The sequence below is a fragment of the Gastrolobium bilobum genome, unplaced genomic scaffold (assembly GCF_033153095.1).
Source record: "Gastrolobium bilobum isolate Gb01-03AN ecotype WA unplaced genomic scaffold, APGP_CSIRO_Gbil_v1 utg354, whole genome shotgun sequence".
NCBI classification, from domain to species: domain Eukaryota; kingdom Viridiplantae; phylum Streptophyta; class Magnoliopsida; order Fabales; family Fabaceae; genus Gastrolobium; species Gastrolobium bilobum.
This window is the reverse complement of record NW_026897778.1, coordinates 266169-278222: the sequence shown is the minus strand read 5'-3', so window position 1 is coordinate 278222 and position 12054 is coordinate 266169. Positions and strand designations below refer to the sequence as shown.

Below are 12054 nucleotides of genomic sequence, written 5' to 3'. Positions count from 1 at the left end.
ACATCCATTTGATGTAGCTCTAAATCATAATGAGCCACCAATGCCATAATTATCCTTAATTAATCCTTTTTTGAGACAGGTGAAAATGTGTCTTTATAATCAATGCCATCTTTCTTAGTATAACCCTTGGCAACAAGTCTAGCTTTATATCGTTCAATATTATCATTAGAGTCACGTTTCGTCTTAAAGACCCACTTACAATCGACTCATTGGAACCTTCAGCTAATTTGACAAGATCCCAGACATCATTATAATACATGGATTTTAGCTCTTCTTTCATAGCTTCAATCCATTTATCGGATTCTATACTATCTATGGCTTGTTAAAACGAAATTGGATCTTTATTGATTCCAATGTTATAATCTGACTTCTGCAGATAAACCACATAATCATTCAAAATAGCTGGTCTACATTCCTTTTGGGATCTTCTTAATTCTATTTCATGCGGTTCTTGTGCATTAGCATTCTACAAGTTAGCATCTGCTGGGAGTACTTCTTCATTCAAATGTTGTTCAGTGTTGTCATCTTGTTCTACAACAATTGGAACAACATTAGAGAATTTAATAGATGGAGTAACAATTATAGGCAATGAAACATTTACGTTAGTCTCCTTTATTTGCATAATTTCCCTTTTAGAACTCCCACTAACTTCGCCATTCTCAATGAATCTTGCATTACCAATTTCCATAATTCTCGAACTGTGGTTCGGACAATAAAATACATACCCTTTGGACTTCTCAAGATAACCAATAAAGTATCCACTAATCGTTCGAGAGTCTAACTTCCATTCATGCGGATTATAAATCCTTGCTTCAGTTGGGCAACCCCAAACATACAGGTGCCTTAAGCTAGGTTTCCTTCATGTCCACAATTCAAAAAGAGTCTTTTGAACTGCCTTATTAAGAATCCTATTCAGCAAGTAGGTCGCACTTTTAAGCGCATAAGTCCATAATTTATTTTTTTGGTAATGAGGAGTTACTTATCATGCTCCTGACCATATCAATTAATGTCCAGTTACGTCTTTCTGCCACATCATTTTGTTGTGGTGTGCCTGGTGTAATATATTGTGCACATATGCCATGCTATTTGAGGAATTTTCCAAATGGACCTGGACATTGTCCTAACTCATTATATTTACCGTAATATTCACCACCTCTATCTGACCTTACGATTTTCACCTTTTTATCTAACTGCCTCTCAACCTCCTTAACGAATGTCTCTAGGACATTCACTGATTGAGATTTTTCATGAAGCAAATAGACGTAGCCATAACGTGAAAAATCATCAATAAAGGTAATGAAATATTTTTCCCCATTAAAAGTCGGAGTGTCCATAGGTCCACAAATATCAATGTTATAATCTCTAGAAGCTGGGTGCTTCTCGTGGCATCTTTCTTATTATGTTTGGTTTGCTTTCCCTTAATGCAATCCACACATAATTCAAGATCAGTAAAATCTAAATTTGGCAAAATATCATTCTTAACCAATCTCATTATTCTTTCTTTGGATACATGACCCAATCTTCTATGCCACAAGAAAGCAGAATTCTAATTCTCTATGTTACGCTTAAATCCAACATTATAAACAACATTAAGCAGTGATTCAGCATAAGACTCATTCAATCTCAATCTATATAAATCATCAATCAGAATACTAGAACCAACAACATCAGTATTCTTATATAAATTGAAATAACAAGATCCAAACATAAGTTTAAAACCATTAACATCCAACATAGAAACTGAAATAAGGTTCCTAGATAATGAAGGTACATAAAGGATGCGCAATAGGTCTAAATGAGAGCCACTATCTAAGACTAGACGATAAGTCCCTATGCCTTCAATCGAAGATTTCTTTCTGTTTCCCATAAAGAGAAAACAATCTTCATTTGGATTTATAGTTCGGATCTTAACGAATCCTTACAAGTTGTTGGAAACATTCATCTTAATGAACATAAGGCTCAACCTGTTACTTCGATTCCATGCCTTATGGTGAGATTTCTCTTCCTCACTACTAGTTTCAGTAATAGCAGTGGATTCATTCTCAAGGAGTGCCAAGTCAAGATGCATAACACCTAAATGAAAATTGACTTGTTCACACCAATCTGAGAAATTCTCACCAACAAACAGAGTAACAGATGAAGCTTATGAATTCATGGAAAAAGCTGCAATTTAAATAACATACACAAAAGCTCATGAATAATCATAAATGTGATTCAAATAAAATCATACAAGCACAAAGTAGCACTCCTTTGGGTAGATACTACAATATACTCATCATAAGCAAATACCAAAACATTAATATGCAAAAATGTTTATCAATTAAATATAACCATTATCTTTGGATAATTAAAATATATTTAATTAAAATACTAATTTGCCACATAATGTCACTAATTATAGAATATGATTCATCTTTGGGTGAATCCCTCATTTCTAATAATCAGCAACGTCAATTTATCCAATTTATTTCAGTAATTTGTATTTCATAAGTACATGGATAAATGACAATTTTATGTATGCGATAACATTCTAGTTTGACCACTTTGGTGACTAACAAACTATAACCATAATGCACACAAATAAATGACTTTTATGTTATCTACACACTTTTAGTTTGGCCACTTTGGTGACTAAAAAACATGGCATAATGTGAGAAAATAACTTAATAGATCAATCTCATATCATAATCACAATATAATGCATCAATAAAATTAACAATAAGTATATATAAGACAATACAATCCATACTTCAGATATACATATTGCAATTTTTTTATTTTTTTTATAAACATGAACGATGTAAATTTTCATACTAATTCTTATATAAAAATTCATTCATTCACAGCGAAAATCATGTCATTATTTTGGGCAAAGAATGAGAGCGTGAGGGAGCATCCAGCCACCATTTTGGGTGGTTCCGGCGGCGGTGCACTCGTCTCTTCAAGGCGGTCCTTTCCCTGGAGTTTCGTGCTGAGATGAGTTCGGGTGACGGTGCAGTGGACGTGACGGCTAGGGTTCATGAATGTTGACTTAGGGTTTCTCGCCAAAAGTTAGTATTTTGGGCTTTTGGGCCCATGGTTACCATAAAGTGGTTTGAAACAGAAACTATGGACAATAAGAAAAGGAGCAAATCAGCCGCAAAAGTTTCCTATTTGATTACTCTGTAATTTTTTTATTTTTTTTAGGAAATTATGGATTAAGGTTTTTATTATAAAAAATTGCCTTAATTGTATTATTGGATGATTTATATGATTGATAACATGTTTGATTGCGATAACATGCTTTAAGTGTTCAAGGAGAGTCCTTATGGGTGTAGGGATACTTCGTAAACAAAATAAACTTATTATATAAAATTAAAACAGTTTTCTCACGCATGGTTTTATCTTAGAAGTTTTTTTTTTTTTTTGAATACATAGGAAAGTAAAAAACAGAGGACCTAAATAGCTACAAATCTGGGGGTAGCAGTACCCCTAACATCTCTATACAAAATATCCCTACACCCATAAGGACTCTCCTTGAACACTTTGGTATCCCAGCCATGAAGATGAGCTTGGGATGCAAGCCAGTCAGCAACACTATTCCCTTCTCTAAAGGTACGAGTAACTTTAAATTCCCAGCTCCTCTTCATGAGTTCTTGGATTCTGAAAATCAGATTGGAAAGAGGGTGGTTGGACTGGACACCCTTATGAATGAAGTCCACAGCAACTGTAGAATCACTTTCTAGGTGAATTTTCCTAAATCCCTGATCCCACGCTAGAAGGAGTCCAGCAAGTATTCCCCATAGTTCAGCCTTGGTTGAGTTGCCTGTACCAAGGTTTTTGGAGAAACCAAGCTTCCATCTTCCTTCTTCATCCCTAAACACACCTCCACACCCAGTAACATTGCCATTCTTGATGTTAGAACCATCTACATTCAGCTTTATCCACCCATATGCAGGGGAAACCACTTCACTTGGATCTCGGCTTTGCTGTTTTGGTTCAGACCTGCTTTCAATAAGTTATGTTTAGCTTCAACATGGTTCCGAAGAAAGGTCCTGGCATTTCTGACTACACCTTCCTTAGAGAGGCTTTTGTTGGAGAAGAGAAGACAAGACTATTTCTTTCATTCCATATCATCCAGCAGGTTATACCAAAGAGTTGGGGCCATTCTGGATTACCATACTGCTTGGGATTATGACCCAAGTTCTGGTGGAGCCAGTTGGGAAGGATGGGAGAAGTGAAATCAGCCCAGAGTTTCGGGTTTAATAGCTTCTGCCAAATACGTACCCTTGCTCCAATGGCAGTCTATGATCATGTGGATGATGGTGTCTTCAGCATGGACAAAGCACCGAGGACACTGGTTCGAATCTGCCAAGTGTCTTTGAACTCTGCGACAGTTATTTAGGAGATTATCCCCCATGAGAAGTTTGAAGTTTGAACTGGTTTCCCATGCATTTGTGATGCTACTTTTGGGATCTGCGAAACAATTTCAGTGGTATCTTCTATCGCAGACGATCTCTTCTACACGAGTATATGTTGTCATCTGACAGCAACGTAAATGTGTATAAATTGGCTATCGCTGCCTTATTCTTTCTATATTTATATTACACGAGTGCTGTACGCAACATTTGAGTTTTTAAAATTGACAATGTTTCTTTTGTGGTATCTAATTAGCTCTTAGCAGCATTAACTAGATGGTTAACATCGATGGCATATATATGTTATATATAAAAAAAGTTATTGTAATAAAATGCATTATAAAATATCAAAGGAAAGTCATTAGGTTTGGTCTAGTGGTGAAGGATTTTGAGTAGTTTGTATGTGTTTAATTTTCACTTGTATCCAAAAAATAAAAAAAAATATCCAAAGGAAATTTAATGATGTCAATAACAATTAAGAAAATTCAATTTAAAGTGATATAAAAGTAAATAAATAAATAAATTACCACCAAATATAAGAATCAACTGGCAAGAAGTTATTCTAGTTTAACCAATGCCCTTGAGTTCGAATTCCTGGATACACAACTATGTTCGCCACTTAATGGGAACAACCACTCAACATCATTTGCATATTTCTTAACTTCATGTATCTTTATAATTTTTTTTAAGTGGTTAATATTTCTTATGTTATAGGAGATAAATTTTATCTCATAAACACTGATAAAAATGTGTGGGACGCATATGGTCCCATGTAAATAAAAGAGAGAGAAAGAAAAAAATAGATCTCATACATTTGTGAGTGTGTAGGAGATAAATTTATCTTCTATAACATAAGAAATAATAAATCATTTTTATTTATTAATTTATTAATATTAGCTACTTAGTGAGAGTAAATGATCATTCAACAAGAAGCTAGCAATACTAATTACAAATTTCTTCTTAACTTAATAAATGCAGGGGGAATTAAAATATTGTTATTTTAATAAAAATTACATAAATATAATTGTTTTGGACCAATTTACGAATTTATTGCACTCGGTCACGTCTACCATGTACGTGCCCAAGAGACACACCTCTCCTGGAAAGTTTGAGTCTGCAATGCGGACTTCTTCACCAAGCAGTGCAAATATTTTCTTGATGAAAGATTGTGATTCGCTCTTGAAATGATTGATGAATCAGCAGTATGCTTGGGTTTTCAATACCCTTGTAGATGTGGTGAAGTTGAATATTCTGGATTATCTCAGTATCATCAAGCATCCTATGGATTTGGGAACAATTAAAAGCAAAGATAGCTGCAGGAGCATACACTGGCCCATTGGAATTGTCTAATGATGTGAGGCTGCATACCTTTAGCAAATATTTTGAAGTGAGACTGCCCAATTGCTTTTGATTGAAAGGCTTCAAAAGAAGCGGTGTTGGGTGAATATGTGAGATGGGTTTCTGAACAGGATGGATAATCCAAATCCAAGCACACCAAAAGAGTAACAAAATCTTATAATTACAGAACCACAACAAAGTTTTGTGCAAGACCAAAATTCAAAGTTGACAATACCGAGAGATGTGCGACCTAACACACACACACACGAAAACACACAGCTTCAAATGAAGACAGAGGATTCGTCAGATTGCCCCTTTTCTTTCTCTTTTCGTCATGCCTAAATAAGGGCGTGTCTATCTCCTAGATAATATCTAAATGGGATGTGTCTGGTTATGCCTACATTAAGCGTGTCTCTCTCCTAAGTCATGCTTGAATAGAGTGTGACCATGTAAGTGTTTTAAGCGTGATTGAGGACAATAAATCAGTAAATTGATTCAAAAAAGTTATGTTTTTGTAAATTTTTATTAAAATAATAATATTTTAATTTTTTTTGCCATAAATCTAGTATATAGTTTTATTTATCATTGCTTATCGTTAATGTGAACAAATAACAACATAACAAAAAGTAATATATAGTAAATTGTAAATTGCTTTCTAATTTCGTGTATATAATATACAATATCGTTTATAATAAGCTACTCAATAAGCAAATAGGCACTCATTAACAAGTAATAATAACCATTAGCAAAATTGTTCATATCGGCATCTTTGTAAATTAGGTGAAATGGAATGGTTCTTCTCTGTAAAATTTTGTTTGATCTTTCTTAATAATTTAAACATCTCCTTATTTTTCCTAACCTGAAATCAATCGCTATAAAATAGATTAGAGTATTTTCTTTTAAGATTAATTTAATCTCTTAATTTACTATCCCTAGAAGAATTAAATATGTAATTTTGTACTTTTTTAACCTTTAAATTATAAATCAAATTCTTCTTGAATTAACTATGCATATCTTCTTTATAAACTTAGACATTTTCTCTTTTAATGTACACTTTAGATTTACATGAATTGATTATGCACATCTATTATAATTTTAAATATATTTGTTCAAATTGTACCTAAATCTAATAAGGGGATTGAAATTCTTATGTAACGTAAGAATTCAATCCGTTCCTGAAGATAGAAAAGAAGTCGCTTTCAATTTTTTTTTTCTTTTTTAAACTTTCATGGGACCCATGCTATTATGTTTGTGCAGGAATGAGTTGACATTTTTATGTAACATAAGAAACTTTTAACCCATCTAATAATACTCCTAAAATACACGATATTTGGTAGTTTAGAAATATTTTTGTAACATCAATTAAGTTTTTTTTTGTAGATAACTTAGAGGTATCTTCATACAACCTCCTTTAGCCACCTTATTTTTGGTGTACGGTCTCTAAGATTAGTTCTTTATTAAAATAAATGGTGCATTGGATTGCTGGTGTCAAAAGAATTCCAAGAATTTATTTTGACTAATGTTTGAATCCCTGACCAAAGTAAACCCTTTAACACTCAGTTGTCAACTGAGCTACCCATATCCTTGGGGGTTCATCAATTAAGTTAGCAACACTTAAAGAATTAATGATGTTTGAAACGGAATTAATTCAAAGAAAAGGAAATTGGAAAACTTAATTATATTATCCTGTCCTGAAATTGGAGACATGCATGAATTTCTCAAGACCGGCGGTAATTAATGGGAATATATTTTACCGAAAGTATAAATAATGAAAATCAAGGATATAATTTTATTGGGAGCGTCACGTTAATACACATTGACATTTGACATTACACTAATTCCTTCCTTGGAAGCACCACTTTCGGTCTCGTAAGTTGAAAAAGAAGTAAGAACCAACCATGAACCCAAACCGGAGAGAAAATTTATGTATTTTATATCATAAAAGGGGAATATACTTTTTATATTGTATGAGAAAAAATTGTTTAATGCACACATAAAAAAGTGGGTGGGAATATTCATTCTTTTTTCTTTTTCTTTTTTTATGGGTCTCATTCATTTTTTTTATATACATGAAATAAAATTATCTCATACAATATAAAAATGAAATAAAATTATCTCATACAATATGAGAAATGTATTTTATCATATAATGGCTGAAATCAATAATTGATACTTTTCAAGCTTCATAGGTTATATTAAAAATGTATCCCATGTGTATCCAAAAAAAAAATGTATCCCATGAAAAGTAATTGAATTATTATTTTATTCGTCAAAATGTATATTTGATATTAATTTTACTCTTTATATATTTGTGAAAATAAATTAATTTTTAAGATTTAAAATGAGTTCAAAATACCATTACGTCAACTTTAATGTAATATTAATTTGAATCATTTTGATTTTAGTTTAAATATTTAGACGACTAATTTGTTTAATTTTGTAACAAATATTCAAGATACTAAAATAATGTCAAATGTATTTTTTAAGAATGAATATGCAATTTTAGTTTTGAGAAAAAAAAAATTGATATACAAATCATAATTACCTCTTAATTTGAGGCAAGTCGTCTCCGATATTTGCACAAAGATGTATTTATTGATAATCGAATCCAAATTCTCTTCTCACCTACTCAACTTGTGTTGAATTTTTTTTTTAAAAAACGTTTCTCAAAATATATCAATTATTAATTGAAGGGTAAAGATAGTAGCTGATTCAGTTAGTAAAGCCCCTTTATGTGCGTATTTTTAGGTAATGTCAATGAATTTTTTTACTGATTAAAGTCTAAAATAGTTCCCAAATTAACTTTTTTTTTAAATGATCTGCGTATACACTAAAACGGGAAACCAATACTTTTCTAGTGTTCTACCCTTAATTAATAAGCAACATTCTATTCCCAAGTCCCAACACCACTGTCCACTGCTACTATATAGTATATACCACCCAATTCAATTCTTGTTCTCTTTCCTACCCACATGATCTGGCTTGCCTTCCTAACTACGAATTTAAATCCTCTTACATTGTTTATTGACATAATAATATCATATTATGAAAAATAAAACAGAATAAATAAATTCTGTATAAATAATAATAAATTTTATTACAGTTAATTTTATTTTATTTTATTTTATTTTATCATTTTATATGCTATGTTAAAAATCCTGCATATCTGTGGTGTGCTGTGCACCCCAATTTTAAAATGGCATCAGATCCAAAGCAAATTAAACCCCGCGATCTTACTCCACCACACCACGTGCAAGTCTTCTACTTTCATCATTTATCTTGTATTGTTTTTAGGTTCGTCGTATAAAAAAGAAAGGTGAACACGGGAAGGCTGGAAACTGCACATTTGGATCCATGATGACATGGATAAGGGTGGTGGTGCTACCATTTTGGACACGTGTGTAATGATGACATTCTACATGGGAGGCTATGGACCCTGTTTCTTTTTTCGTTTCGACAATTCCCTCTGTCATTACTATCTTATTCTTGCCTTCTCTCACTGATATATTCATAACGAATATTATGTCACGTCTATCTATCCTTTTATGAGCAACCGTTAACAAGAGGCAAAAGAGAAAGGGAAATACACAAAATTAAGATTAAAAGCTACTTTCCTTTTTGCCTATTTGCTCAACTAGCTAGGGTATATATCTATATAATATATAGCATCACTTGTTAATTTACTTTAATTGTGGGCACACTATGATGACGATTGTCATGTGAACTGTTAAGCGTTCACTTTCAAGTAAAGGCATGCAATGACTCCTCAGTACTTCTGATCTATTTAAAAGATCAACGTACATATTAGCAACTTTTGATAATTGAAGATCAATCCAAAAGAAAATTACACTTTCAAAATATGGACCAGATTCTCTCATTAATTTATTTCATTCAAAAAAAGAATTCTACCAAAACAATGCAAAGGAGAACATGGTTTCCACTAATTAACCGAACATATCCATAAATTTAGACATATAGGGTTGGTCCATGGATTTATATAGTCCTTAGTCATATTATATGGTATAGGCCGTAGGTTCAGTTGCGGTGTTGTAAGCTTTTGTTAAAATTTAGTGCATTTGGTAAGCAGATACCTTCAATCATTAACCCGCGTAAGAGAGATGAGGAAGACTTAAATTAGTATATATGCAGTCATTTCTTTATGCGCCAGGCACATGGTCCCCACACCAAACAGGGGAATCAAAGCTTGGGATGGAGGGATATTCCAAAATTGCCTAATAAAGGAGAAAAAGAATGCCATACATAAAAAAAGATAATTGAAGCTGCGTAAAGCTGAAAAGGAAACATGCAGCCAAAAGGAAGCTGGAACAAAAGACACTTTTTTCATCGAAAATTACCAAATAACAATTAATGTTCAACTGATGAATTCTTCTAATAATGAATAATAAAAACAGCCCTAAGAATTAGCTGAACCCCTTCATTGTACTGGAAACCCTGAAAGAGACTGTCTCAATTACAATGCCGAATATTAGGACACCAATTCAAATGGAATCTTTGTGTTCTATGTGGGAAATTTATTTTCTTTTTTCCTTTTTTTTCTTTTTTGGTTCGCCTCATCATCTGCGGAAAGAAGGTTCTACACTTCTATCTATGAGTGCAGAGATTGTGTTGTTGCAGAAAAGCCAGCTTTGATGTATCCAACACGAAGACAAAGAGAAAGCAGTTAGCTGTACAAAAACCAACCCACCAGCAGCATCACCGTCTCTCACAGAAGTAGCACGCTCAATTTCGTTTTACCTCGTGTAAGGTTAGCTTCCTCACCAGTCACCAGTGTCCAGTAGGCAGCACTTTCTCTCTCATTCATGGCATTCAATGTAAACGAACCCACTGGTACCGACCCTCCAACGGCATATCTCTAACAATATCAAAGTTGTACCTGCAAACAAGGGAAAGTTGTTAGTTAGTTAGGGTTCGATTCTGGCTCCGCTACAATGCGAGTGGAGTCACATTCCTTATCCTGCGTCACACAAAACTAAAACTACAAAATAAAAATAAGAATAAAAATGGAAAAAACACTACTAGCTATCCGCTATAAACTTGGATAAACTTACTTCTCTGCAAACCGTTTTTGCTCGTACTTCTCAGCCATTGCAAAGAACTCTTCAATCTCCGCCTCTGGCGGCGTCTTCACTGCCGGAAAATTCCGCTGCTCGCTCGCCGCCGCTGAAGATATCGCCGGAAACATCGTTGATTCTTCTGAGTCTCCAGAAAGCTCACTCAACAAACTGAACAGCGAAGATGGAAGAAAAAAAAAATGCAGGTAGCGTTTAAGTGGCTAAGTTTAGTTAGGAAATTGTACATGTACACGGAGAAAGAAATTTGAACTGGAGTTTACCTGAACGATTTGAAATTGAGGTTCGTTGAGTCTACAGTTTCGAAACCCTTGGTCTGCAGCTGCAGGATCACATTAATTCACGAATGTAAACAAATACACATAAAAAAAATTAAATAGGTTAATTAAACACAGCGAGTCGAGTAAGAAAAATAAACCGAAACTTGAATAACTCCGGGATCGTTTGGCAACCAAGAAAATTGGGACAGCCAAGTAGGAAAAAATTAAAACTCCAACGGGATTTAAAATAAAAATAAAAATTCCGAGCAGCCAAATGGAAATTATAACATACTGAAAACCTGAAGAATGCGAAAACGAAAGTGTTCATAAATTCAGAATTTCGAGAACCGAACCTCCAGATCTAACGGCTTAGTTTCGAGCTCCTTAACGACTTCGCCTGTTTCAATAACATAGGTTGAGCTGCAGCAAGACAGCGGGGAGCGATCCGAGTAAAATTCACCGGAAACAACAGTGCCGGTTGAATTCACTGAAGTTTCCGGCGAGACGGTAATGTCTGGAAAGTCACCGAACGAATAATGAGAGTTCGAGAGGTACTGCATATCCGAAAAGTGTAACTGCAACTCACGCGAAGCAGCAGAGTTAGTTTTCCTTTTCTTGGAGATGGTAGTTCCGCTTAAAGAAGCATCCTCCATGGCTGCAATTGTTGGAGCACAGCGTTTACAATCATCACCCATTCTCTTCCTCCTTCTGTTCCTTACACTCTCTCTCTCTCTCTTTCTCTATTTGCTATTTTTAGATGAGGCAAGGCATAGAGAGAGAATAAGGGAGCGAGATGGAGGGAGCTTAAAAAGAGGGTGATCGCAGAGGAATATTGATGATGGTGGTGGTTCGATGGACGGTTCAGATTTAATTTATTAATCAACGGTGGGTCCTTTTGTCTCCCTCAACCATACGGGTACAACGTCATTGCGAGGATGACTGCTAAGTGCTACCATTTTAATGACTTTA

The 12054-nt window shown here is 34.0% G+C and overlaps 1 protein-coding gene across 1 annotated transcript; it reads right to left on the bottom strand.

Annotated features, from left to right (window-relative positions):
* Window positions 1–10056: 10056 nt before the first annotated feature.
* Window positions 10057–11843, bottom strand: LOC133310259 (cyclin-dependent kinase inhibitor 7). Its single transcript, XM_061511159.1, has 4 exons — window positions 11439–11843; window positions 11089–11147; window positions 10805–10978; window positions 10057–10629 (listed from the first exon to the last, which is right to left on the bottom strand). The coding sequence occupies exons 1-4, from the start codon at window positions 11778–11780 to the stop codon at window positions 10563–10565; spliced, it is 642 nt and encodes a 213-aa protein (XP_061367143.1). The 5' UTR covers window positions 11781–11843; the 3' UTR covers window positions 10057–10562.
* Window positions 11844–12054: the final 211 nt, after the last annotated feature.

Excerpts from the sequence above, each read along its gene's own strand:
- LOC133310259 (XM_061511159.1), bottom strand. The coding sequence starts at position 11,780 with ATGGGTGATGATTGTAAACGCTGTGCTCCAACAATTGCAGCCATGGAG. Across the intron at positions 11,148-11,438 it reads CTAAGCCGTTAGATCTGGAG|CTGCAGACCAAGGGTTTCGA; the intron begins GTTCGGTTCTCG and ends GTGATCCTGCAG. Across the intron at positions 10,630-10,804 it reads CAAAAACGGTTTGCAGAGAA|GTACAACTTTGATATTGTTA; the intron begins GTAAGTTTATCC and ends CCTTGTTTGCAG.